General features: G+C 56.9%; 8 protein-coding genes across 8 annotated transcripts; 4 read left to right on the top strand and 4 right to left on the bottom strand.

Moving 5' to 3' along the window:
• Window positions 1-90: 90 nt before the first annotated feature.
• BO86DRAFT_451378 (uncharacterized protein) lies at window positions 91-5680 on the top strand (the record flags this gene model as incomplete). Its single annotated transcript, XM_025676854.1, has 11 exons — window positions 91-338; window positions 391-828; window positions 888-1557; window positions 1617-1798; window positions 2584-2716; window positions 2775-3325; window positions 3359-4693; window positions 4743-4805; window positions 4859-5333; window positions 5364-5467; window positions 5636-5680. The coding sequence occupies exons 1-11, from the start codon at window positions 246-248 to the stop codon at window positions 5678-5680; spliced, it is 4089 nt and encodes a 1362-aa protein (XP_025522749.1). The 5' UTR covers window positions 91-245.
• A 924-nt stretch (window positions 5681-6604) lies between these two features.
• Window positions 6605-10801, bottom strand: BO86DRAFT_236754 (DUF3591 domain-containing protein). The gene is made up of 3 exons (XM_025667058.1): window positions 7435-10801; window positions 7329-7385; window positions 6605-7246 (listed from the first exon to the last, which is right to left on the bottom strand). The coding sequence occupies exons 1-3, from the start codon at window positions 10563-10565 to the stop codon at window positions 6751-6753; spliced, it is 3684 nt and encodes a 1227-aa protein (XP_025522748.1). The 5' UTR covers window positions 10566-10801; the 3' UTR covers window positions 6605-6750.
• A 142-nt stretch (window positions 10802-10943) lies between these two features.
• BO86DRAFT_371918 (RNA methyltransferase) lies at window positions 10944-12117 on the bottom strand. The gene is made up of 4 exons (XM_025670333.1): window positions 11953-12117; window positions 11787-11885; window positions 11428-11720; window positions 10944-11357 (listed from the first exon to the last, which is right to left on the bottom strand). Exons 1-4 carry the CDS (start codon window positions 12036-12038, stop codon window positions 11113-11115), a joined length of 723 nt encoding a protein of 240 aa, XP_025522747.1. The 5' UTR covers window positions 12039-12117; the 3' UTR covers window positions 10944-11112.
• Window positions 12118-12242: 125 nt separating this feature from the next.
• BO86DRAFT_348513 (putative Golgi reassembly stacking protein) lies at window positions 12243-13885 on the top strand. The gene is made up of 4 exons (XM_025669320.1): window positions 12243-12515; window positions 12599-12682; window positions 12771-13226; window positions 13302-13885. The coding sequence occupies exons 1-4, from the start codon at window positions 12345-12347 to the stop codon at window positions 13728-13730; spliced, it is 1140 nt and encodes a 379-aa protein (XP_025522746.1). The 5' UTR covers window positions 12243-12344; the 3' UTR covers window positions 13731-13885.
• A 29-nt stretch (window positions 13886-13914) lies between these two features.
• BO86DRAFT_393105 (MICOS complex subunit MIC26/MIC27) lies at window positions 13915-15144 on the bottom strand. Its single transcript, XM_025672954.1, has 3 exons — window positions 15108-15144; window positions 14959-15051; window positions 13915-14866 (listed from the first exon to the last, which is right to left on the bottom strand). The coding sequence occupies exons 1-3, from the start codon at window positions 15132-15134 to the stop codon at window positions 14222-14224; spliced, it is 765 nt and encodes a 254-aa protein (XP_025522745.1). The 5' UTR covers window positions 15135-15144; the 3' UTR covers window positions 13915-14221.
• Window positions 15145-15417: 273 nt separating this feature from the next.
• On the top strand, window positions 15418-18032 carry BO86DRAFT_393104 (mitochondrial intermediate peptidase). The gene has a single exon (XM_025672953.1). The coding sequence runs from the start codon at window positions 15595-15597 to the stop codon at window positions 17974-17976; it is 2382 nt and encodes a 793-aa protein (XP_025522744.1). The 5' UTR covers window positions 15418-15594; the 3' UTR covers window positions 17977-18032.
• A 458-nt stretch (window positions 18033-18490) lies between these two features.
• BO86DRAFT_393103 (uncharacterized protein) lies at window positions 18491-20402 on the top strand. The gene has a single exon (XM_025672952.1). The coding sequence runs from the start codon at window positions 18551-18553 to the stop codon at window positions 20132-20134; it is 1584 nt and encodes a 527-aa protein (XP_025522743.1). The 5' UTR covers window positions 18491-18550; the 3' UTR covers window positions 20135-20402.
• A 56-nt stretch (window positions 20403-20458) lies between these two features.
• BO86DRAFT_236692 (M protein repeat protein) lies at window positions 20459-25161 on the bottom strand. The gene is made up of 2 exons (XM_025667057.1): window positions 20702-25161; window positions 20459-20645 (listed from the first exon to the last, which is right to left on the bottom strand). Exon 1 carries the CDS (start codon window positions 25073-25075, stop codon window positions 20840-20842), a length of 4236 nt encoding a protein of 1411 aa, XP_025522742.1. The 5' UTR covers window positions 25076-25161; the 3' UTR covers window positions 20459-20645; window positions 20702-20839.
• Between the last annotated feature and the right edge of the window lie 258 nt (window positions 25162-25419).

Here is a 25419-nt window from a genome sequence, read left to right as displayed (position 1 = left end):
AAAAAGCTCAAAGGCGGTGAAGGCCAGTCTCGGTGCAGCCACAGCAAATCCGGGCGTGCTGCGGCGGCGTCAAAACTTTTCCTCTTCCTCGACTCTTCCTCCTCCTTCTGTCTCTTTCGTTCTTCCGTGCTTTCTGGTAGACGATCTTTTTATCTGCCTTTTCTCTCTTTCTTTCCGTCGGGCTCTGTTCGTGTCCTTCTTTACCAAATCACATAACACCCTTATATCACAAATCATATCTCAAAATGTCCGGAGTTCAGCCTGTTGCCGTCTATGCGCTCAGAGTTCCCGCTGGCGGAGCTCTGATTCCCGCCGTGGTCCCTGAGGCCGCTGCCATGGTGAGTTCAATTGACATTGAAGCTTAACAAATAATACTAATGCGATGTGAAGTTCCGTGTGACCATGGCTGCCATCGACCCCGATGAGGCCCCCGAGTACGAGGATGGCTTTGACTCCAACAAGCGTCCCCGCGCCACCTTGAAGCTCGTTCGCCCTCCTCCCGGCTTGGACCTCGAGGACGAGTCTGATGATGAGGACTACGAGGACGACTCCGAGGAAGATTCCGAGGATGACGAGGAGGTCAACGGCGGCCCCAGCGACAAGGAGAAGGCCCGCAAGCTCAAGCTTGCTGCTGCCCGCAAGGAGCTCGAGGATGCTATGGACGAGGACTCCGAGGAAGATGATGAGGATGAGGAGTTCGATCTGAAGGCTGCTATCTCCAAGCTGGTCAAGGGCAAGGCCCCCGCCACCGATGACGACTCTGATGATGAGTCTGACGAGGGTCTCGAGTTGGATGAGCTGGTCCTCTGTACCCTGGACCCCGAGAAGGTAAGAACAAGATCTTTGATCATGCTATTCAGAAATTCGTTGACTTATTTCCAATTTAGAACTGCCAGCAGCCTCTCGACATCACCGTCGGTGAGGAGGAGCGTGTTTTCTTCAAGGTCACCGGTACCCACACCATCTACCTGACCGGTAACTACGTTGTTCCCGCTGATGAGCACGGCCCCTGTGGTTCCGACGACGAGGATGACTACGATGAGGACGACTATGACCTTCCTCCTGGTGAGGAGGAGCTGGACCTCGAGGCTCTGTTGGGCGAGGAGGACGAGAGCGACGACCTCGATGAGCTGGAGGACCCTAGAATCACCGAGGTTGAGAGCGAGGAGGAGGCTCCCAAGCTGGTCGAGACCAAGGGCAAGAACAAGCGTGCCGCCGAGGAGGCCAAGCCTGCTGCCAGCGAGCCTGCTCTGAGCAAGAAGCAGCAGAAGAAGCTCAAGAAGAACAACGGCGAGGCTGCCTCCGTCGAGGAGAAGAAGGATGCCAAGGAGGGCAAGAAGGTTCAGTTCGCCAAGAACCTGGAGCAGGGCCCCACTCCCTCTGCTCAGAAGCCCGCTGAGAAGCCCGCTGAGAAGAGCACCGGCACCCTGGGTGTCAAGGAGGTCAAGGGTGTCAAGGTCGACGACAAGAAGCTTGGCAAGGGTGCTGCCGCCAAGGCCGGCAACACTGTTGCTATGCGCTACATCGGCAAGCTCGAGGATGGCAAGGTCTTCGATGGTAAGTCCTAAATCATATCTCACGTCACTCACTGACTCGACTAACATGTGTGACTGCAGCCAACAAGAAGGGCAAGCCTTTCACCTTCAAGCTTGGCAAGGGTGAGGTCATCAAGGGCTGGGACATCGGTATCGCCGGTATGGCCGTCGGTGGTGAGCGCCGCATCACCATCCCCGCTCACCTTGCCTACGGCAAGCGTGCTCTTCCCGGCATCCCTGCCAACTCGAAGTTGATCTTCGACGTTAAGCTGCTTGAGATCAAATAGAGATCAAATAAGCAGTTTCCTGGGGATGTTTGTTTCCGCCCTCCCGCTTGTTGACCTAGCACCCGGCATCGCTTTGATTGCGGGAACGCCCTCTCTCATCCTATTGCATTTAATCTTCCTATTGCTATCATGTCTGTTGGATTTAATTTCTTTCCCAAAAGAATCGGTGTTCTGGGGGTTTTCGAATATATGATTTGATTTCTGTGATATCCGACTTGTTTCTTTGCACAGCCGTCCGCTGCATTTGGCAGGGAGGAGGATAGTAACGGAATATCTGTGTTCACAATCTCAAAAGTGATTGCATATCATCATACATCATCTTGTTTTCTCCTCGTAGTCATTTAGATACCTACTGGTAGTACTCGGCTAAACAGCGCCCCTTCCTCAGTAGACGTACCGTGGACTCTCGTTGGGGTTGCCTAATCGGGACTGCATCAATCCACACGCTGCATCAGCTTTGCAACTCCCTTCTATTCTCTTTCCAACTGCATAGGCATTCATCTCGGAGGCGTTCATGTCTCGACAGAGTAACAAAGCACATGACGGTGCCTTTCTCTCTTTCATTTCATACAATAGCGCAAGCATCACATACACGTCTATAGCTAAGGGTAGGTGCATGACGAACTCTAGCCCCTTCATAGTATCAATATCGAGTCGGCCCAATCGCCTTCAAGCAACTCAAGATGGACGAGGGCTCGCAAACCCCGGATGATATCCCAGCATCTCTCGATGTCATGAGTAGCGAAGGATCTACCATCGAGACATCGATGTCAAGTACTCGAAGCTCAGATCCTCACGCGAGCCAGCTTAAGAGCGAAGACAGCATCCGAGAACGTATCCGTCAACGGAGCTCGAGAATACTGTCACTCCTGGGTCTCCGAAACCCTGCTCAAGGTAAGTCGCAGCTCGTTCAAATTGAAGCTTAATTCACCAAGCTAATTCATGACCATAGTACTGAAAGCAGTGGCAGCCCACGACGCAGATGGCCTGCGAATAGTCGAGGATGACCGCGTCCCATTACAGACCTTTCACTCGTTCCCTGCTCCTGTCGAGAATGGGCAGAATAAACAGCAATCCGGTCGGGTTGCTGTCCTTGATGGGCCTCCGGATGCGTCTGAAGGATCTAGTCCGACTGGCATCATTGATTCCAGTTCCAATCACATTCCAGAGTCAACCGAAAATGTCCACGCTCACCCAGAGGAGTCCCTCAGACCCTCAGAAACACCCCTAAAAGCCCCTCTCCCCATCGTACGACCAAGCCACAAGCGATTATCCGAAGTTCTGAAGCGAAGTCAGTCGACACCTGCGGCTCTCACACATATTGTGTCAACCAAGCTATCGACCACTTTTGGAAACCCTACGGTCATTCGTCGCTCACATTTTCGCTCGCGACCTACTTTTCGGCTTCCTCAGTTCTCAGGGCCCCCACTTGCCCCTGCATTGGACAAGCAAGGCGACAGTGCTCAAGATAGCTCCGATCCCCAAACCTCACCGGAAGACAGTGTGTCCCCGACTAGCACGCGCTCCACGCCCCAGACAACTCCTCCCACGACTCCTCCCACCTCAGAAGAGCCATCAGGAGGCTCGAAGCAAGGCATTCTAGATACCGAGCAGCCGAAACAAGCAACGTCACCTTCTGGCAGCGACGAGGGTACACATACCCAAGTGATCGAAGGCTCACTCGGTCGGTCGCCCTCGATTATCACAGTGGAGGCCGCTGCCAATGCAAAGGTCTTCTTTGAAACACACTTCAACTCAGTGTTTTGTGGGACGGATCTTCGCTCGCAGCGCCAGCATGAGCTTGAGCAGTATATATATGGCCTTCCTTTGGCGCCCCAAGAAAGGGCGAGAATTTGGGACAACTGGATCACCCAGGAACGGCAGTATCTGCGCCAATGCCGTGTTCTCAAAAGTCACTCTCATTGTGGCCGGCAGGACGAGACGGTATCTCTCGCTGGATTTGAAGCAATCAAAGTTCTAGGAAGGGGAAGTTTTGGAGTTGTGAGGCTGGTCAGAGAGAAGAAAGTAGCGGAAAGTGATAGTAGCAATGCACATGGGGAGAAGCATTCGTTCTGCAGAGGAGAGCTGGCAAAGCTCAAAACCCGGTCTATCTCTGTCATAGACGGGACCACCAGCACACGTCGGAGGATGATGGTAGGGGTCAAAAAGGATGTATTTGCGATGAAAGTGATCCGGAAATCTGCAATGATACGCAACAGTCAAGAAGGCCATCTCCGAGCCGAACGAGACTTTCTTGTTGCATCGGCCAAATCCCGCTGGATCGTGCCATTGATTGCGAGCTTCCAGGATCGTGATCATTTGTATCTTATCATGGACTACATGGTCGGTGGTGACTTCCTAGGTTTGCTAATGCGCCAGTGTATCTTGCCCGAAGAAATCACTCGTTGGTATGTTGCAGAGATGATTCTGTGCATCGAAGAAGCCCATCGGCTATGTTGGATTCATCGCGATGTCAAGCCCGACAATTTCCTCATATCTGCGTCCGGCCATTTGAAAATATCCGACTTTGGTCTAGCATTTGACGGACATTGGGCCCATGATCAAGTATATTACAATGAGCAGCGATACTCCCTGCTCAGGAAACTCGGAATTCAAGTGGCTGGAGACTCCCAGGACAGAAAGGAAGCCCGCAAGCCGGCAAAGGCATCGTTCCATGAATTCGGTCCTGGAGCTGAAACTGACTGCACACCACCCACGATGGGTCTGCTTGGATGGCGTGACCGCACTCAGAAGCGGCGTTTGGCCGCAAGCGTCGTTGGAACCAACCAATACATGGCACCAGAGGTTGTTCGGGGTGAGCTATATGACGGCCGATGCGACTGGTGGAGTATTGGCATCATACTATACGAGGTACGATGATCATTGAGATGTATGAACAGGGCTAACCCGAGTGCGACAGTGTCTCTACGGCTTCACGCCCTTTGCTTCGCACGATCGTCAGAAGACCAAGATGAAGATCCATGTACGTGCCTGTACGATACCTGAAACTTCCGATGAAGCTAATCAAGACAAAAGCATCACCACGAGACACTCTGTTTTCCTGCTAGTAGAGCGTCAGACAAGAGGGTTTCGCCCGACGCAATCGATCTTATCAATTATCTACTTCAAGAAAAGGAGCATCGTCTGTCGTCAAGCAAGTACAAAATCAATGACTCTTTGAGCTCCCGATTACCATCCCGACATTTCTTCTATAACATGGACCCCCGAAATCGAAACTACAAGGGCTTTTACGTCTTCCCAAACGACGCAGCAGATATCAAAACTCATCCTTTCTTCCGCAACATCAAGTGGGACGAGATTCATCAGACTATTCCTCCATTTATCCCCAAAGTGAAAGGGTGGGAGGATACCAGGTACTTTGACGATGCAGGATACGAGGGCGACCACGATGATATTTCCATTATGTCAGATCCTGACCACCCCGAAGACGATAGCGAGATCGATGAGCCGGTGCCAGCTAAAGCCGAAGCTCACCTGCCCCAGGATGCAAGTCGACATCCCGCACCAGGTCCAGGTCCAGGCCCAGGCCCAGGAGGTAAAGTCTCTCCACACAAGGATCGCAAGAGAAAGGAGCGGAAACGCCCGCGGGACAAGCTCCTGCGTGACCGGCAAATGCGGAGAACGGTGCTTGAGATGCGCAAGAAAGGGGCATTCCTGGGTTACACCTATCGACGTCCCAAGTCCGTGGCCGTAGCCTTGACTCCTGATCGGGGTCGTCACCGTCTGGGGCGAGGCCAACTGTCGGAATTATATGGCTCGTAGCATCGTTGGCTGGGCACTCTTTATTTCAAGGACCCCGGGAATCAAGCGCGACGAATGTACAAGAAAGGCTCATGATGTATTCTTCATCAGACATTGTTATGTGGTAGGCATCACTCATTCTTAAGAAGCGAGATACCTTACCCGGTATATGTACATGTTCCGGCTGTCAGTCGTTATTGGATATTGATACGATGAAACGAACAATTACCTTCGCACTTGAGAACGGCTGAGTTATAGCCTACAGTAGAGAAGTAACTCGGTAAATCAGAGCAAGCTACTAGCTTCAAGGGTCATTCGAACCTATGCAGACTACGTGTAGGAGAAAGGAATATTGAATGTTCACACCATTGGGAATCAATTTTTGCAATGGCCATTGCCCGACTGGCAATGGAAAGAAGAATAATAATCAGAAGCCAATTGGCAAACAGATATAATCATGGCTGAGGGACCATTCTGAATGCTGCTAAACTCCAGTGCCGGGCCAAGGCAACGCCAATTACATTTTCAAGCCGAACAGAAGCATGGGAGGTACAAAGTCAAGAATGCTTATTGCTTATGCTTCTGGTCCCCCAAGCGCCGCCTGGCGATTTGAAAAATCGATAGCTCTAGAGCGGCCGTGTGAATGGGAAACACGTTAGGGTGGAATACCGGAAAGTAGGAGATACAGACGGATTGTCCCGAAAGACTGATACGCAGCCAACTGCGATCTGCGATGAAGGTGTAGGAGGAGGAAAATGTGGCGATGAACAAGAGAGCAGAAAAGTCGGAGATTTGGGGGTATCATATGAGCAAAAGTGAGAGATATGGGAGGAGTCGGAGGTGGATGCGATTTGGTGAGAAGAGGTGCGGATGGATCGAAGGTAAATAGGACTTCAGGGTGAGCGATAGTTTCCATTCACAGAGCAGGAGGCGCGCCCATTGCAAAGGCGGAGTCGCTGACTCGGTCTTCGGGTTTCATGGTGCCGTTGAGAAGGGGGCAGAGTCTGTTTGGCGGTTGGGGGTTCATGTGTTAGCTTGGATTCCTTGATTTGGGTTTTGTGAGGATGGGTCCTTGTCTTTTCGTGCGTAAGTTTGGGGTATGAAGGGGGTGAAGAGGTCCTATGCAGTAGGCAGCAGCAATGGGTTGCCGAGCTTGCTTGTTTCCGCTAATTGGGAATCCCGGGGAAGGAGGGTCTAGCGTGGGAGCCAGTGCCAGATCCACATCCAGAGCCAGTCCCAGGGGTGGTGGTGGGCTTTTTCAGAATGCCTTTTGGGGGGAGTGCCATGCGCCGTCGCCCATCGCCTCCTGCGTTTCCTGCGGCTGTGGGGGCCGGAGGGGAGGTGGACAGAGACGGGCGAGGCGATGGAGAGGTCGGCCAAGGGGAAGAGCGGGGTGTTGAAGAAGCAGTAAAGAACGAGGACTGGAAATCAATGGGGCGGTGAAGACACTCATCCTGGTTGAGAACGCACTTTTTGTTGGTCTTGATATGGCCGACCTGGCCGCAATTGGCGCATTTGCGTTGTGTGCCAGCGGACTTGCCAGAGCCACCGCCACCGTCGGCGGGTGAATCTCCGGCGGAGGCACGGGCAGCTCCCTTTTGCTTCTCGCGGGCAAAGCGACGCTCCTTGTTGCGGTTGAGACGGCTCAATTCGGCTTCCAGACTGTGGTGGAATTGAGATGGTTAGTGTGTCCAAGCCCCAGCAGGGCGTATAACCTATGTTTAGGGGAGAAGGCGAGACATACAGTTTCTTGTTACGAGCATCGATTTCCGGATCGCCGGTGGGCTGCAGCGAATCCAGTCTGGGACGGTTAGTCAACTTGTCCAGAGCATTGGGAAGGGAAATCTTACTTGGTGCTCAAAGCTTCCACGCGGTGCCGGTGTTGAATATAGTGCCGAATAACCTTGGGGTCGAAGACCATCTGCTCCTTCTGATAGAGTTGACCCCTTTCGTCCTTGTATGTCCGCATGATGCGCAGAACTTTGCCTCTCTGGTCTGGCAAGCTCATCCTGCTGAACTGACTCGTCGTCTCGTCGTCGCGCCGGTATGGGGCCGGCGTAGGTGCTTCGGATCTAGGGGTCGGCTTGCTGAACTCGGCTTCGTCATCGCGGTCAATATCGCTCTCCTCGTCGGAATGCTCGACGGTCGAAGACAGACTGGCCTTCTGCGCATCCCAGATGCGGCGGATCGACGTCTCGTAGGACTTCTGCTGCCGAGCGACATTGTAGCTGTGGCCACCCAGTTCTTTGAGTCTTTGCGCATCGAGTTTATCCTCCACACTCTCGCCAACAGCCTTAAATCCACCCTTCATGGAGGTCTTGATGAAGCTGAATCCCTCACCACGCCCGGTAGGGTCACCTTCACCGTGTAGTTTGAGCATTGCTTTGCCCTGAGAGGCCAGAAGGAAATTGCGTGTAGCCTTCCACGGTGCCATTTGCTGCTCGAAGCTCTCGCCCTCTCCATCGTCATCATCGTCGCCGCCAGTCTCGGCGTCGTTGCCAAAACCGGTGTCGTGAAGATGCTGCTGACCGACCTGCATGGATTCCAGCAGACATACATCCTCCGGTTGCACCCACGCCCGAATTACATCCTGCTCCGGTACCGGCTCCATGGGCACCCAGTACTTCGAATCCTTATCGTGCTGGAGGAAGTCCTTCACCTTCTGACGATTCTGCATATCACTCGTGCCGGGAATATGCGCCGTGACGTCGCTGATGGAGAGGCGGAGGTCGGGACTCTTCTTCAGCAGACGATAGACCAGCATCTTCATACGATTCTTCGCCACCGTGGTGACCTTCCGCGAGTGGGGCCCAGGTACGTCCACCGAAGGAAACTGCTGCCCAGCCACGTACAGATTCTCAATGTTCCGAATGTAGTAGTCGCTACCGCCGGAGCCAGTCGTGCTCCGCACGATCAGGAAGTCGTTCGACTTGGCCTGGTGCTGGAATAGCGGTGCGCGATACATGGAGTTGGAGATTGCGGGGGTTATCTCGCCCGGATCGACGTGACCGAAGATTGAGAACGGACTCTTGTCTTGCGGAAGCAGAACAACGGTCTCGCCGATTTCTGCCTTCGGGCGCGTGGGGTCTTCCATGCTCTTCCTGCGGTAATAATTGATGAAGCGGTTGGACATACCGAAATTGGACAGCATGATAGGAACTTCTTCCGAGTATTCGACCAGCAAGACATTGGAATTATCAGCTAGGGAGAGGGACTTGGTAGAATCGAAGAGGGCTTTGACGTCTTTGCCCCTTTGGTGTTTGCGTTTGATGTACGCGGTGTTCTTGAACCAACATGTTTGTCCCGGCCTGAAAGCAAGTGCCGGACGGTGGAACGAGCGGGCTTCGGCCTTGGCCAGCTCCGTCTTGTAGTAAGGCCACTGCAGGCGTAGAGCGGGCATACTGTGTTCCAACGTAACATTGCCCAGGGTGCTTCGGACCTTGTTTTGATGGTTCTGCTTGAGCATATCGTAAGCCTGATCATTCGAGATGTTGTACCGTGAGGTGAGACGCTTGGTGACACTGGCGTCCATTTCATCGCGGTTAATGGCTCCCAACGCTTTGGGCTTCTGCGTGGCATTCTCTGGTCCGCGTTCATCGAGGAGGATATGAGGGTCGTTCATGTCGACAACCACCTTCTGGGCGATCCGCGAGGTTGCCTGCTCAGGGTCATCGACAATGGGCACATCGATATGGGCGAGTGCCACCACCTCCAATGGATCCCGCCCGATTTTGCGTTTCTTTGCGGGACGATTTGTGTCGAGAAGCCAGTCGTCCTCCATCGGGTCCAGCTCTTGAGTGTTCGGCTCATCAATGTCCATGATAGAGATATCGTCCTTGACATCCCAGTCTGCGCAGACAGTCTGAAGGTCATGCAGGGAGACACCGCCAGGCAAAGTATCATCAACATCTGTATCGTGCTCGAAATCCTCTCGAATCTCCTCCTCGTCCTCCTGCGCAGCCTCCAGAATAGTCACCAAGCCCGAATGCTCGGCTTCATGCGGGCGTTTGAAAACCTGGCCTGCGGCCTTGAACACTCGCTCCTGGTCCTGCGCCAACTCAATGTTGACTTTACTTGGGATCACCGGTTTAGGAGGCTTCGGCGGCTGCTTGCCCAGGAAGAAGGCCTTCTTATGCGGGATCAGCTCCAGGAACCGGGGCAGAGCATTCCGGTCGAACGTGGGGAATAGCGAATGTAGCAGCTCCTCGACGTTCTCCGGCGGTGCAGGCGGGTTGTCCGGGCCGTACGCAGACATGGCGAACAGCTGCTGCTGGAGTTTCCACGCCCGCAGCGACGCGGGATCCATATCCTCCGCCGTCGGGCTCAGCGCCTCGTCCTCCTGCAGAAGATCCACCTCGTCTTCATCCATTGGCGCCGCCGCCGCCGCTGCCGCCGCCGCAGGCTCCTGTGACATAGAAGGAACCGGGGCCTCCATCACCGGCTCCACCGCCGCCGGCACCGGCCCCTTCATCACCGGTCGTGCTTCATCGGTCGCCGCCGCCGCCGTCGTCTCCTCTTCCTCATCGAAAAACAAGTCTCGCGTGGGATCCGCGCCCGGCGAGGACGGACCCTCGCCGAAGAGATCGTCCAACTCATCGCGGGGCCCTTGCTGTGTATCAACCTCACCCTCCCGGCCGGCAGCACCAATATCATCCTCGTCGCCGCCGCCGCCACCGAAGAGATCCTCGTCTTCCCCTCCAAAGAGATCCTTGTCTGCGTCGTCATCGCCGAGATCCATCATACCGTTGTCATCGTCGGCAGCAGTGGGGGGACCCGTCCGCTCTTCTTCCTCGGGGAGCTCATCGTCGTCGAAGTCCTCGTAGTCCACGGCGTCGTCGGCCTTCTCGCCGGGTTCCAGGTCGCGCGCCAGGAAATCGAAGGACATGGCGCCATCCCCGAGGGGGCCGTTCATCTGTCGCATCACATTTTCGAAAACTGAATCTTCGGTCTCAGGGACCGGGGGTTCAGTCGCGTGAGGCATTTTGACGGCGAAAGTATGGCTGTGATCGTGGGTGTCGTGGGGAGAAAGAGAGAATTCGGCTGGTGGGGGATGGAGGGATGTCACGCGTTCGGGCGCATCGGGGCCGGCTCTGTCTACCAGAGATGATGACCGACCTGGGAACGCGTTAAGATATGTGCCGCGAGTGAAGAGAAAGTGGAGGGTGAAGGGAAAAGCGAAGAGAGCGTGGTTCAAACGGACTGCAGGAAGATGGCACAGGGACATGCAAAGCGGCGAGAGGAAGAAGAGAGAACTGAAGATGAGAGCCCGGCGGAGTTACACCGCCCTAATCCCAATCAGGAAAGCAGCTTACAAGTTCCGTTACTTCTATCGCAATCCATACAAACTGTAAACTGCTAAGGGGTATTCATTTACTTCTAACCAGACAATAATGTACAGCAAAGTGCAAGCCTGCGAGCATATCCAAGCGGGGTGAGCTTTATCTGCGCATCACCTAGATGAACGCAACCCCGACAAACAAATCTAGTGAAAACAACGAAGAAAGCAAGAAAGAGTCGGCCACACGCCATCATTGCAGATTGAACCCACCATAGTATACACAGAGGGCTTTGCTTGCGCCCTCCATGCAGTAATGCATCACCGTTGCATTCTGCCCGTCCTTGACCACCTTGGCCATCTGCTTCACATCCGAGGTCCGCGGAAGATACAGAGCAATGTGCTCGGTGAACAGCGAGTATTCAGTGTACAGTTTCGCTAACGAGTAAGGCTCCATCGTCCGGAGGTTGAAGACTTTGTCCGACCGGTAACCGGGTCCTACACCGATTGTCAGTCAGTGACATGCCTTTTCGTCTCTCCAACCCCAAAAGAAAAGAGTATGACTCACCTCCCCAGGGCGGACTGGCGAACAGAACACTGTACGGAGCCAGATCCATCAGTTGATTCTTGATGATCTCGAAGCAGTCCCCCTCAAACCAGGTGATCTGGTCCGCCACGCCGTAGATCTTGGCGTTGTGTTTCGCGCACTGCAGGACGGCCGGGTTCTTCTCGATGGCGTAGACACGCTTCCACCGGCCGGAGAGGGCAAAGGCAATGGAGTTGCCGCCAGCCCCGGCGAAAGCATCCACCAGGACCATCTTGTCCGCGGGAGCGGCGCTGGCCATATGCTCTGCGATTTTGCTACACGAAGATTGTTAACCCTGGGCTTGCGCATTCGCGGCACGAGAAATACAATTCGAAACGTACTTGGCCACGGGCTCCGGAGTGACACCGAACCAGGCATCATCGGTCAACCACACCCCCTCGTCATACTTGGAGAAGATCTTGTATCGTTGAGCCCAGTAACTGTGGTGATTGGGAATAGTTAGTTAGGTCTGAGATGCATGCGAATAATGATGACTGGGGAACTGACTTCTGGATATCCCACGGCACTTCTCCGAGCTCATCGTAGTGATGCACCTCCGGCGGAGGCACATCTTCATTTGGATCGCGTGCCATGAAGCAGGGAGAAGTAAGTCCCTGAGACTCGACAAATTCTGCTGCTCGACTCGATCGATCGCAGCGCAGCGGCGCATTATTATCGACGGAGAGAGAGAGAGGGAAGACCGATAAACCGGGGGCGATAAGCGATAAGTTCAGACGGGCGGTGTTTGCGTGGTTTGTTTGAAACTCATGGCCAGCATCCATCCTCCCTCCACGTTGCGCCCATCAACGAACAGCTTCGACAACATTGAGGTTGAGGACGAGACTTTCCCACGATCGCATTCCACCTTTGCCTTCCTACAACCTATCCCTCCGCGCGACATGTTCGGCGCCTTCAACCGCTTCATCGGGCTGGACGCCGAGCCAGCCCAGCAGCCCCGATCGTCGACTGCGGACAACTCCTTCGGCTTCCAGGTACTCCGCAACAAGGACCCGGAGGTGCCCCTCGAGCCGTGGTTTGATTTTATCATCGGGATCAATGGACGTCTGATCGTACGTGGTTATTGCTTCCTGCCTTGCTAAGTATACTTGGCCCTCCCTCTCGTTTCCCAAGCTAACCCCTCCATCGACCACAGGATGACCCAGACCCGAACCTCTTCGCAACCGAAGTCCGCAATTGCGCCGGCTCCAGCGTAACTTTTGAAGTTTGGAGCGCCAAAGTGAGCACCCCCATAACCCCAAGACCCCCTTCTCACCCTCAATCCTCCTCCCTCGGTCAAACCTCACCTAACAAACCTCACCCTCCAGGGCCAAAAATCCCACACCGTCTCCCTCCCCGTCCCCGCAACCGCAACCCCAACCCTGGGCATAGCCGTGCAACTGGCCCCGCTCTCCTCGACGCAAAACATCTGGCACGTGCTGTCGATCCCCTCGCCGCTGAGCCCGGCCTACCGGGCAGGTCTGCTACCGCACTCGGACTACATCATCGGCACGCCGAGCGGCACGCTGCGCGGGGAGTCGGCGCTGGGCGAGCTGGTCGAAGACCACCTGGACCGTACCCTGGTGCTGTGGGTGTACAACAGCGAGTTCGACGTCGTGCGCGAGGTCGAGCTGATCCCCACGCGCGGCTGGGGCGGCGAGGGCGCCCTCGGCGCCGAGCTGGGGTTCGGGGCCCTGCACCGGTTGCCTGTTGGGTTGGGGGAGGAGGTGGAGGGGCCGGGGGAGGTGGTCTTCGAAACGGCGCCGTCGGGCTCAGCCTCTAGGGTGGATGGGTCCTCCGGGGCGGCTCAGTTTGGGGGGTATGCTCAGCAGCACCACCAGCCGGGGCAGGAGCAGCAGCATATTCAAGGGTACGGGTACGGGTACGGGTACGGGTACGGGTACGGGGATCAAGGGCAGGGGCAAGGGCAAGAGCAGCACCAGTTCCTCGTGCCGGCGAATCTAAGCTCCCCGCCTCCGCCGCCTATGGCGGGGACGCCGACACATCGCGTGGCGAGTCCGACGACGACGACGACGACGACGACAACGGCGACGGGAGCGGTAGCAAGCCATGGACGTCCGCATCGGAAGGCGAGGGCGGCGCCCAGTGCGTCGGCCTTTGATGAGTATTTCGCGGAGGGGTTGCAGAAGAGTAAAGAGTTGGATTATGCCCCGTCGAGTCGGAAGGGGACTCCCCTGCCGCCGCCCCCGAAGAAGGGTGGTGGTGCGGTGCAGAGCCCCCCTCCGCCGCCTGTTACGAGTGGCTCGCCGAGTCCCGCGGCGGAGTAGCCAGAGTACTATTAGCAGCAAAGGAAGGTTCTTATGTCTCGTTGGAAGTATCGTGCGTCTAGTCTTGCGGAGTTAAAGCTGTCAGGGCTGGTGGGCTCGGTGAGATCCTCTTTTCTTGCCGAGATGGCCCGGGAGTTTACAGAGTTGGTTAGAAGGCATGGTGAGGAAGCTTGTCTAGAACCGTGCGTTCTTCAATTCTAACCCTCGTAAAGTACACACATACACACAGCCAGACAAATGGACAGAGGGACGGAAGGAGGATAAGTTATGCCAGAAGTAGATATACGAGTCCGGTAGGTAGATCATCCCAGTTCCACGGCCACACGGAAGTCTTTCAACCCGCGCACGGAGGTCAGGAAAAGGGAGGAGTAGCAATGTATCACGTCCGCTTCAAAGCAGAGAGGGAGAATGAACACAGGAGAAGGGCTAAACACCAAGAAGGAAGGCAAAGAAAGGTAGATGGAATCTAGCAAGACAAAAGAAGCACCGCTCTAGTGGCCCTTGCTGACAATCTCCTCCAGCTTCTTGCGGGCCTCGCCGATCTTCTCCTCCATCATGGCGCGGCCCATGGCGCTGTGGGCGACCCCGGTGTGGTAGAAGTGCTCGGCCTGCGCGCGGAAGCGCAGGTGCGAGTCGGCCACGACGGGGACCTTCTTCTCGTACTCCCAGACGAGGTCGGAGACGTTGCGCATGGTGACGGGCAGCAGGGTCCAGGCGGCCACGGTGCCGAAGGCGAGCGGGGAGGCCGTGCGGAGGATCAGGCCGCGGTTGCGCGAGACGATGGAGCCGGCCATGGCGGCGACGACGACGTAGACGCCCCCGGGGAGAAGGCGCTCGCCCGACTCGGGCGAGGGGGCCAGCGAGGCGACGGTGTTGGTGAAGGCGTTCTCGATGTGCAGGGCCCGCGACAGGAAGTTGTTGAAGCAGGTCTCCACGGCCAGGGAGTTTTGGTACAGGAATAGACGGGCTTGACGGACCTGGGCCGTCAGGATATCTGTGGGGGTCGGGGAGGAGGTAGCGGAGGAGGTGGTGGGTGTGACCGGGATAATGGACGACGAGACGGCGGCGGGCGTCGTGGGAGTGGGAATGTTTCTGGTGGTCGGGATCTCGTCCTCGTAGTCATCGTAGATCGGTTTCTTCTGGGTGAGAGAGAAGAGCACAAGATACAGTCAGACCACCATTGCTCTAATCACAATCGAGTTCCAGGATATGAGAAGGAAGGTCGTACCAGGTCCCGGGGCTCTTCTGCAAAGGCCGTCCGTCGGGGATAGAGAGCGACTCCTCCAGCCAAAAGAGAGGCCGCGAGGGGAGCCACAGCCCGCTGTTTTGAGGCGGTTAGTGAAGGCATTCGAGTTTCTGGAGCGTTGTATCTCGCACCTGTTGGAACATTGGCCGAAAAGACATGGTGGAGAAAGGCCAATGGAAGGGAATGGAGGGGGGGGGGGATGGAGGAGGAAGATCGGAGGGAGGTGAGTGAAGTTCAGATCGGGAATGACGGGAGGTGAACTTCACATTGAAAGGGAAGGGAAGGGAAGGGAAGTTGCCAAGCGGGTTTTTTCGCTCCCCGTCGCAGCGGCGGCTCATCGGCCACTCCTCCGTCATCGCCCGTTTCTGATTTCCTACTCTCTCCCTTCTTTCTCCGCTTCCCCTCCTCCTCCTCCTCCTCCACATACATTTCTTATCTCTCCCTCTCTCTCCCTCTCTCTCCCTCTCTCTCCCTCTCTTCCATCTCTGTTACCATCTCCGACTCCTTTTTCCCTTTTTATCACCATCTTAACAGCTCGTTCTCCATGCTATAAGCGAATCCTGATGTCAGAACATCGTCTACAAGTCACCCACTCGCCCTAATCCCGCTTATCCCATCATGGGGTCACCTCACATGCTCATGCCGCTTCGGCGGCGTCCGTGGACTTGTCGCACATGTCTGTCGCAGGCCCGACGCTCACTGGAGACCGCTGCCGCCCACCGTCCCGCTATAGACCACACACCCGCCAAGAATCACCAGAAGAAAACCGAGGATGAGACTCTCCGACGCATGTTCGATTCGCAGCCCTTCTGGCGGGAGTTCTCTCAGAGCAGTGCTGCCCAGTTGAAACCCACTGGGCTGGTTCAGAACCAGTACCTCACAAGTCCGGATGGCTTCCGCGTCTTTGCCACCTCCACGCTGCAGAAATGCCAGGCGATCGTCGCCAAAGTGCTCGCCGCCTCGACCTTGGAGGAATACCGGACCATGGCCCGTGATCTCGACCGCCTCAGCGACCTGCTGTGTCGGGTGATCGACTTGTCGGATTTTATCCGGGTCATTCACCCGGACCCGCAGGTGCAGGAGGCGGCCACGCAGGCATATGCGCTGATGTTTGAATATATGAACGTTCTGAACACGACCACGGGATTGAACGATCAGCTGAAGAAGGCGGCCGCCAACCCGGAGGTCACGGCGCATTGGTCGGAGGAGGAGAAGATTGTGGCGCAGATCCTCATCAAGGATTTCTCTAACTCTGCCATTCATATGCCCCCGAACGAGCGACAGCGGTTCGTCAACCTATCGACGGAGGTCAGCCAGCTAGGGTCAGCCTTTGTTAATGGCGCCGAGCCGGCCAAGGCTCACGTGGTCGTCAACGCCAACAGCTTGCGGGGCTTGGATCCCATGCTGGTGCAGAAGATCAAGCGGTGGAATCGCACCGCATCGGTGCCGACCATGGGTCTCATCCCGCGGTTGGCGCTGCGATCGGTCCACAACGAGGACGTCCGCCGAGATATCTACCTGGCTACGCGGACGTCGAGTCCGCGTCAGATCCAGGTTCTGGAGCAGCTGCTCACGAAACGGGCGGAGCTCGCGCAGCTGTCCGGCTTTGAGAGCTTCGCACATATGACGCTCCATGACAAGATGGCCAAGAGTCCAGAAGCTGTGGCCAAGTTTCTGACGGCCCTTGTCGGCAGCAACCGTGAGCTCGTCAAGGAAGAGCTCGCGCAGCTGCAGCACATGAAGGGCGCCACGCCACTGCAGCCGTGGGATCACGCCTATTATGTGCACGGACGGGTCCAGGAATATTCGATGGCACGCCGGTCGCGGGAATTGAACGCAGTGCCCGAATTCTTCTCGCTGGGCACGGTGATGCAAGGCCTGTCTCGCCTGTTTGAGCGACTGTATGGAGTGCGGCTGGTGCCTCAGGAGACGGCTCCCGGTGAGACATGGATGTCGGACGTCCGGCGCCTGGATGTGGTTGACGAGTCCGGCCGACACCTTGCGGTCATTTACTGCGATCTATTCTCACGGCCCAACAAGCATCCGAACCCAGCTCACTTCACGTTGCGGTGTGCGCGGGAGATCTCCGCCGAAGAAGTGGCCGAGTGCGCCACCGTGCTGGACTCGTCGGCGCATCCCAACGACGGCATGGCGACGGCGATTGACTCGGAGAGCAAGACGCTCCGCCAGCTCCCCACAATCGCTCTCGTGTGCGACTTTCCCGAGCCCCCCGCGACGGGAGCGGGACGCCCGGCTCTGCTGACTGAGCACAGTGTGCGCACGCTGTTCCACGAAATGGGTCATGCGTTGCACTCCATTCTCGGACAGACGCGGTTGCAGTCCATCTCGGGAACGCGCTGCGCGACCGACTTCGCCGAATTGCCCTCGGTGCTTATGGAGCATTTTGCTATGGCGCCGGAGGTGCTCTCGCTGTACGCCCGCCACTGGGAGACAGACACCCCGCTCTCGGAGAGCATGATGCAGAGCATGGCCAAAGACCGGACCGCGCACGGCTCCGTCTATGGTGCCGTCGAGAACGAGGCCCAAATCCTCATGGCGCTCGTGGACCAGGCCTACCACACGCTGCCGGCAGATCGGCGGATCGACAGCACGGCACTCTACCATCAAGTGGCGACGACGCATTCCAGCCTGCCCGATCCGACGGACACGCGGCCGCCCACCTCGTGGCAGGGATTCTTCGGCCACTTGTATGGCTACGGGGCCACCTACTACAGCTACATCTTCGATCGGGCGATTGCCAACAAGATCTGGGAGGACGTGTTCCGCGGGGGCCAGGCGGCGGTGGAGCGAGACGCCGGCGAGCGGTACAAGCAGGAGGTGCTCCGCTGGGGTGGTGGACGCAATGGGTGGGAGTGCGTGGCCGGAGTCTTGGGCAGCCAGAATGCGGCCAACGCGGATGGGCGGTTGGTGGAGGGCGGCGACGAGGCGATGCGCGAAGTCGGCCGATGGGGACTGGGGCGCGATGGCGTCTCTGGGTGATGTGTATATATATCTGTATACTACGCTAGACGGACATGCATAGAGCTGGTGCTGGTGCTAAGGTTGAAGTCTCACGGGGCTCCTTCTCTTTTCTTTTCTTTTTTTCCACCCCGGCCAGGCGTAACGGTAGCACGGCAGCACGGCATTTAACGCCACGAGGACGTTGAACGGGCTGGTCTGGTCTGGGTCAGCACGGATGCTACTCTAGATGAGGTGCATGGTAGCTCTGCTCTAGACTGAGACTGAGACTGGGAGTGAGTGAGAGTGAGGAGCGAAGAAGATTGGAGGAGGTAAGGAGAGTGAGTTTAATGAGCGTTCCTGGGAATGAGGGAGGGGAAGAGTTGAAGCTAGGGCTGCATGTCTCAGCACTTGCTGTACAGTGCAAGCACGTACGGTCCAGTCCATGCATGTACTTTTGGCTCTTATCTTTCCTCTCTAGCTACTCCGTACTATATAACCCGATCCAACCCGTCAGTTCAGAAGATAGTTTCCTGTTTCTTCATGTACAGGCAGTCCAGCACTGCACCAGATCTACTCTACTCTACTACTATACATTAATACCTCTCTCATCAACATGCCTCCCCTCAATCCCACCACCACCACCACCACCACCACAACAACCTCCTCCTCCTTCACCCTCAACAACACCCTCCCCTCCATCCCCCAGCCCGATAAGCACCTGACCCCGACCCCGACCCCGAAGAGGAATCGGCCTCTCCTCCGCCGCAAATCCACCATCCACCACCTCCGCCACTGGCTCTCGCAACACCTGCCCACCAACCCATCCCCAAGTTCCCCAGGTTCCCCATCCAGACTCCTCTCCCGCTCCAAATCCCTCCGAAAACCAACCTACCATCGCTCCTCACCACCTCCCACACCACCCCCTCACCCCCGAGAGCCGCAACAACAACAACAGCACTGCAACCCCGACTCCAAATCCGAAACCGACGCCGATACCTTCTCCACAACCATCTCCACCAGTAGCTCCAGAAGCTCCTCCCCGACCCCATCCACCGAGAATCTGGGCGTAGAGTACGAGGCGTACTGTCGGGCGTTTTCGTCCGGGTTGACGGCCGAGAGTTACGCCTACGCCGACGCCGATCCGCACCATCATCCACTGGCCACACTGGCCAGTGACTATCGAAGGAATCAGCATTACCCTCATGCAGAAGCACCTGCAGCAGCAGCAGCAGCAGCAGCAGCAGCAGCAACAACAACGCAGCCCACCCGCGCAACCACAACCACAACCACAACCACCCCAAGAACCAGACCCAGCAGAAGAAAAAGACCATGGCGAATCGACGAGATCCGTCGACCGGAGGATGTGCGGATGTTGTCGGGGGGGTATCAGCACCATCATCATCATTATCATCATCAACACGAGCGGGATCATCACCCGCCGGATCGCCACGATCGACCGGACTCCAGGGATAGCGATGCGGAGCCCGCCCTCGGGCTCATAGATCCTGCACGCGATACCACTGCTCCCACCACGGCCACGGCCACGGCCACGATCACCACTGCCAATGCCGCCAACATAACCCCGAAGACCCAGAAGCACATCCCTCTCAATAATCCCGATGAAAGCAAAGATATAGAACAGTCCTACAACACCACCACGAAAAAAAGCGACCAGGCACCCGAGCCCAACCCCGAAACCACAACCACCGACACCACAACACCAACCCCAGTGGAAGAGCAAGCACCCCTCTTCCCCCCTCCACCAACCACACCAACCACCCAGACTCAAACCCAAGAGATCCTGCACTGGCTACGCCACCGCTCCTCCCGCGACTCCATCGACCGACAAGCGTTCGAGCAGCATCGGTACCTCCACGAAGGCGACCCTACAGACACCGACACCGACGCGGACGCAGACACCGATGCAGACACCGGTGCAGACACCAACGCCAACACCAACACAGACCGACAGACACATGCAGCCGCTGCCCACGGGCACCGCCATCCTCCTCGCCTCTCCCCGCCGCTCCGCGTCCTCACCCCGGCTCGATATGAACAGCGCCGCAAACACGCCACGCCACAACCACTCCGAAAACCCTGGTGGGGGACGGTGCAGAGCTATTGGGCGCGAATGCGGCCACGCAGCGAGGTGGCCAGGCGGGAGGCGAGGAGGGAAAAGCAGGAGGCCGATTTGTAGGAGCCAGAAAACACCTACGGTGCGATTTAGGCCTTACACCCTCCCTGGCGTTGTGTCACCCGCACGGCAAACAGGAAAAAACAACCAAAAAGTTCAACCCAGTCGGGATTGAAATCGCCGGGTGTGGATGGTTTTTTGCCCTTCTGCTTTTTCCTGTGCAACCACAGTTACACGTCCAATGGGATCCCCGGGAGAGGGGCTTTGTAGAACACGAAGAGTCACAAAAAAGAAAGCGGAGAACAGGGGTATCCTGAGTATTCTATTACATACAGCCTAGGCCAATACAACAATAATGAAAATTCCTCTTCGGGACATCATACGACAAAGGAAATAGGGTCATCCTCCCCCGAGCCCAGAGTCTTCTCTCCCCGTTCACGAGGATCCTTCCTCAACCCCTTGCTCGTCCGAACTGCTGCTCGAGCCGTTCGCCTTCTCGGGTTGCGGTGTCGTCGACTGACTCGGAGGGTTAGGCGTCGCCCGACGAGACAACTCGGCCAATTCGCCAAGGATTCTGAGACAACATCCGGTCAGCAGGTGCATCGGCCAAGTATGGGAAGAAACTCTTACCGTCGGTGCTCGTCATACCAATCGTCATTAGTGGTACGGATGTGCTTAAGCTGCTCTTGGATGCTGGCCATCTATATAACCCGAAAAAGAAAAACCAATCAGTCTCCATGTCGGCACATACGTTGGGAACGGGCGTAGTCATGTGAAAGGGTGGAATTGGGGCAGTCCCGTAGGAGAGGGTGATGACGATAAACGGGGAGATCCCACCGTTCCCTGAATAGATGAACCAAGGTCCTCACCTTCGACTGCGGTGGAACCACCGTCTTCTCTGGCAAGGGTCTCTCCAGCCCACCGGCTGCCATCCAGGCCAACCGACGAGCCCTTGGCACTGTCCCTCTCGGCCTTCAGCGCCGCCACTTCCGCCTCCAGTTCTCGCGTGCGCTTGCGGCTGGCCGAGATCATCGAGTCGACTTCTCCCAGCTGGTTGAGGAGTGACATGTTCTTGTCAATCTGGCTGTTCAGGTCTCGTTCACCCTGAAGGACGCGCTCTTCCATGCTCCGGTTCTGCGAGCGGGACTGCTCGAGCTCGCCCGTCAGAGTCTCGTGCTGGCTCTTGAGTTGCGACAGTTCGTAGTTGGATGCGGCAAGTTGTTGCAGGACCGCCTCCAACTCCGTTCTTGCGCTCTGCGAAGCCACCAAGGTCTTCTCGAGCTCTTCGACGCGCGCCGACACGGCTTGATGCTTCTCTTCCAACTCGTGTTTCTCGGCCTCGACCTTGGAAAGGTCGGCGCTGTGCTTGCCAGCGAGCTCACCACTCACCGCAGCAGACCGCTCGGCTTCCGTCAGCTGGTTCTGAAGGTCGGCAATGGTCAGCTTCAGGCTCTCCAGAAGGGAAGCATCCTGGGCCGCAGCTTGAGCCTCCACGAGCTGAGCGTGAACTTCCGCCAGGGTCGAGTCGTGCGCATTCTGTAGCTCTTCAATCTTAGCCCGGTTTGTGGACTCGAGGTCAGCACGGAGGTTGGAAAGCTTTTCCTCCTGAATGGTCAGGAGCTGCTCAATCGCCTTGCTATGCTCTGCATCCGACTCAGCAGCCTTGGAGGCCTGGCTGGCCTGCAGCTCAGCCTGGAGTTGCTTGTGGGTTTCCTCGTGCTGCTTCTGGAGCTCCGCGATTTCTTGGGCGCGAACCTCAGCCTGGGAGGTGATCTCGTTGGCATGGCGCTGAAGGGCCGTGTTGAGCTCGGCCTGGAGCGCTTCCATCTGCTGGGCGTGTCTAAATTCCAGGTCACGCAGAAGAGCCACAGATTCCTCATATTTGGTCTGAAGCTCACCCAGTGCCTGCTCCTGATTCCCAGAAACGTCCGTCCGAGCCTTTTCAAGTTCAACAGCATGTTCGGCCCGGATAGATTCGAGGGTCTGTGCGTGTTGCTCGGCAATAGCAGCGGCCTCTTTGGCCTTGTCTTCCAGCTCCTGGCCGGCAGCGATAGCAGCTTCCTCCAACGATTTCAGCTGGCTCTGCTGCTGGGCATCCTTAGCCTTAGTCTTGTCTTCGAAAGCGTCCAGGCTCTGCTGAAGGGCCTCGGCCTGTCCCTGTTTGGTTTGAATCGCATCCTGGAGGGACTTGATCTCGCCCTGGCCGGTGGACAGTTGCGATTCGAGGGCCCCGACCTTCTCCTTGAGAGACTCAATCTCCTGGATGGCTAGGTCCTGGGCCGAGTTAGCACCATCGTCCAGAGCCTGTCGGACCTCGGTGAGATTCTGCTCGGTGGCCTCCAGACGGTGTCGGAGGGCATTCAACTCAGCCTGATGCGCAGCATCGAGCTCGGCAAGCAATTCCTCTTGGTCCTCCTGCGCCGCTGCAGTTGCGGCTTCGTGGGCGGCTTCGGAAGCCTGAAGTTTGTCCCGGAGCTCCTGAAGTTCTTGAGAGTGGGTGGTGCCTGCGGACTCGACCGCCTCCTTGGCAGCAGCAAGCTCTTGTGCATGGGCAGCAGCAGCAGAAGCGAGCGCTTCCTCGTGCTTCGCCTTCAATTCGGCGATGGTAGCAGCATGAGAGGAGATTGTCTCCTCATGTTCAGATTGAATCTTAGCAACTGCAGCCTCGTGAACGGCTTCGAGCTCCTTGGCTTTCTCACCCATGCCAGTCTCCGTGCTGCTGCGCGCCTCAGCAAGTTCGGCCTGCACCTTCTCGAGAGCCTCTTGATGCTCGAGTTGGAGCTTGGCAACGGCGGCCTCGTGAGCAGCAGTGAGCTCTTTCGTCCTCTCGCTCAAGCTAGTCTCGGCGTCGTTGCGCGCCTGCTGAAGTTCGGCCTGGACCTTATCAAGGGTCTCTTGATGCTCAAACTGAAGCTTGGCAACCGCAGTCTCGTGCGCGACCTCGAGCTCCTCGACCTTTTCTCCCAGGCCGGAGTCGGTGTCATTGCGTGCTTGATCAAGCTCAGCCTGCACCTTCAAGAGAGTTTCTTGATGTTCGGATTGGAGCTTGGCGATCGTAGCCTCGTGGGCAGCCTCAAGCTCCTTGGACTTTTCGCCCAAGCCGGCCTCGGCTTCCTCGCGTGCCTTCTGGAGCTCGGCCCGCACCTCTTTGAGGGTTTCTTCATGCTCGAGCTGGAGCTGGCTGATGACGGCCTGGTGTTGAGCTTCGAGCTCTTTGGCCTTCTCTCCCAAGCCTGTCTCGGTAGCGTCGCGTGCCTGCTGCAGCTCAACCTGCGTCTTCTCCAAAATCTCCTGGTGCTCGGACTGAAGTTTGGCGATCGCGGCCTCGTGAGCAGCTTCAAGCTCCTTGATCTTCTCGGCTAGCGCAATCTCCACAGACTCGCGGGCCTGTTCAAGTTCACCCCGAGCTTTCGTGAGGACTTCCTTCAGATCGGCGATTTCTTGATCCTTCTCGGCCAGACGGGCCGCCGTCTCCTCACCACTTGGGTCGGTGACCGATCCAGCTTCGGCCAGCTTGGTTTCGAGAGAGGCAACCTTGTCCTCCAGGGCAGCAATGGTTTGTTTGGCAGCCTCCTCAGCGGCCCGAGCCTCTTGTTGCTTGGCATGGTTCAGGCGATCCATTTCCATGTGCAAGGTCTCCACCACCTGATCCCGACCGTTCAACTCTCGCTGAAGGTCGTCAAGTTTGGTAGCCTTGGCTTCCAAGGCCTGGGTGACCTCCGTGTAGTGGCTCTTCTGCAACTCCAGCTCGGCCTTCAAGGCATCGAGTTGCTCGGCGTATCCAGCAGCCGCAGCCTTTTGCAATTCCAGCTCCTTCTCGAGCGCTTCCAATTGAGCCTGATGAGTCTGCTTCTGTTCTTCCAAAGCACCGGCGGTCTCATCGTCTCCGGCGGCGGCAGCTTTCTGAGCCGCCTCCTCTAGATCCTTCAGAGATTTCTCCTCGAGCTCCTTGTGCTTGACCTCTGCTTCTTCAAGCTGGAGCCGCAGGGCCTGCAGTTGCTCCTCATGCGTGGCCGTCAACTTCTCGATCTCCGCGGTATGTTGCTCTCGGAGCGCTCTGGTGGCCTCGTCAATATCCTGGGTAGCAGTGTCATTCGGAGCCAACGACAGTTCGGTCAACTTGATGTTGACTGTATCCAGATCCGCCTTGAGCTTAGAGACCGTGGCTTCACTCTCTGACAGCTGGTTCTGCAGGGATTGGATCTTCTCCGCATCCTCTCCGGCACTCTTGGGAGCAGTGCTCAGGCGCTTGGTCACAGTGGATGTGGCAGGCTTAGAGACCAAGGAAGAGGGACGGGTGGTCGGGCGTGCCGTAGTGGATGAAGAGGTGGTCGGGCGAGAGGTCGACGTAGCGGTAGGCGGTCTCGCGAGTGGCTTCACGGTGGACGCTGTACTGGGACGAGAGGTGGAAGTTCTCTTCTCGGCCGTAGTCGAGCCCGCAATGCTGGAGCGCCGATCCAAGGTGGAAGTGGTGGACTTGACCGGGGCCCTAGTGGTCGGGGTCCCTGCCAGCGACATGCGCTTGGCTGCACTGGAGATTCCTCGCTTCTCGTCGCCGGAACTAGCCACCGACCGGGACTTCTCGTCTGCGGAACTGACGGATGCGCGAGACCGGTGCAAGCTTGTGGTGGTGGAAGTGCCAAGGGGCTTGCGCACAGTGGTTGTACTGGTCGGCCGGGTGGGTGGCTTGTTCAGGGTGGTCCCATTGGTCGTGGCGGTGCGCGAGGTCGAAGTTGTAGTCTTGGGAGGTCCCGAGACCGAGCTGGGCCGTTTCGTAGCGCTGGTCGTCCCCGAGAGCGGACGTCTAGTGGTGGTAGTGCTTGTTGGGCTCTTCTTGAGCGGCGATGCCTTGACATTCTCCTTGTCCCTGGAGGCCTCGGGGCTTGTCAGGGGTCCCTCGCTCCCGGAGAGGATGGTGGACTCGACGGGAGTCGCGGGGGGCGCGAGGTCGGCCTCAAGCTCAGCGGGAGCGACAGGGGCGACGGGATCCTCAGTGGAAGCCATGATGCGGTGTGGGAGGAGGTCGCGAGTCGTTGGCCAAAAGGGGGGTGGGCACCACAAGCTTCTTAAAAGGGGAGGGAGAGAGAAAGTTCTCAAGTGGGGAGTCTAGCGAATTGACAGTGTCCACGTTAGCTCGGACAGCGAAGACAAAATAAATTGAGGGGGGGAAAAGTCGAGTAAACAATGCTAAAAGGGACAATGCAGATGATACAGCTCCAGCTGCCAGAAGTGGAAAGTGTAGCCAAAGTCGCCAGCCAGCACCAGATCACCAAAGAGAATCGAGGCCAGAACGCAAGCCAGTGAGACTGAATGTTTTTGTTTCCCTTCAAGCCGGCGGAGGAAGCAGC

The sequence above is a fragment of the Aspergillus japonicus genome (assembly GCF_003184785.1).
Source record: "Aspergillus japonicus CBS 114.51 unplaced genomic scaffold BO86scaffold_87, whole genome shotgun sequence".
Classification (NCBI taxonomy): domain Eukaryota; kingdom Fungi; phylum Ascomycota; class Eurotiomycetes; order Eurotiales; family Aspergillaceae; genus Aspergillus; species Aspergillus japonicus.
Note: the sequence above shows the minus strand (reverse complement) of the source record. Positions and strands in the feature narration are given on the sequence as shown.

Coding starts and splice junctions, on each gene's coding strand:
- BO86DRAFT_236754 (XM_025667058.1), bottom strand. CDS start 10,565: ATGCCTCACGCGACTGAACCCCCGGTCCCTGAGACCGAAGATTCAGTT. Junction 7,386..7,434: donor GTGGAAGCTTTGAGCACCAA/GTAAGATTTCCC, acceptor TAACCGTCCCAG/ACTGGATTCGCTGCAGCCCA. Junction 7,247..7,328: donor GATGCTCGTAACAAGAAACT/GTATGTCTCGCC, acceptor ATTCCACCACAG/TCTGGAAGCCGAATTGAGCC.
- BO86DRAFT_371918 (XM_025670333.1), bottom strand. CDS start 12,038: ATGGCACGCGATCCAAATGAAGATGTGCCTCCGCCGGAGGTGCATCAC. Junction 11,721..11,786: donor ACTCCGGAGCCCGTGGCCAA/GTACGTTTCGAA, acceptor ATCTTCGTGTAG/CAAAATCGCAGAGCATATGG. Junction 11,358..11,427: donor CGCCAGTCCGCCCTGGGGAG/GTGAGTCATACT, acceptor CAATCGGTGTAG/GACCCGGTTACCGGTCGGAC.
- BO86DRAFT_348513 (XM_025669320.1), top strand. CDS start 12,345: ATGTTCGGCGCCTTCAACCGCTTCATCGGGCTGGACGCCGAGCCAGCC. Junction 12,516..12,598: donor GGATCAATGGACGTCTGATC/GTACGTGGTTAT, acceptor CATCGACCACAG/GATGACCCAGACCCGAACCT. Junction 13,227..13,301: donor CGTCGGGCTCAGCCTCTAGG/GTGGATGGGTCC, acceptor CAGGAGCAGCAG/CATATTCAAGGGTACGGGTA.
- BO86DRAFT_393105 (XM_025672954.1), bottom strand. CDS start 15,134: ATGTCTTTTCGGCCAATGTTCCAACAG. Junction 15,052..15,107: donor TTCGGCCAATGTTCCAACAG/GTGCGAGATACA, acceptor GCCTCAAAACAG/CGGGCTGTGGCTCCCCTCGC. Junction 14,867..14,958: donor CAGAAGAGCCCCGGGACCTG/GTACGACCTTCC, acceptor CTCACCCAGAAG/AAACCGATCTACGATGACTA.
- BO86DRAFT_393104 (XM_025672953.1), top strand. CDS start 15,595: ATGGGGTCACCTCACATGCTCATGCCGCTTCGGCGGCGTCCGTGGACT.
- BO86DRAFT_393103 (XM_025672952.1), top strand. CDS start 18,551: ATGCCTCCCCTCAATCCCACCACCACCACCACCACCACCACAACAACC.
- BO86DRAFT_236692 (XM_025667057.1), bottom strand. CDS start 25,075: ATGGCTTCCACTGAGGATCCCGTCGCCCCTGTCGCTCCCGCTGAGCTT.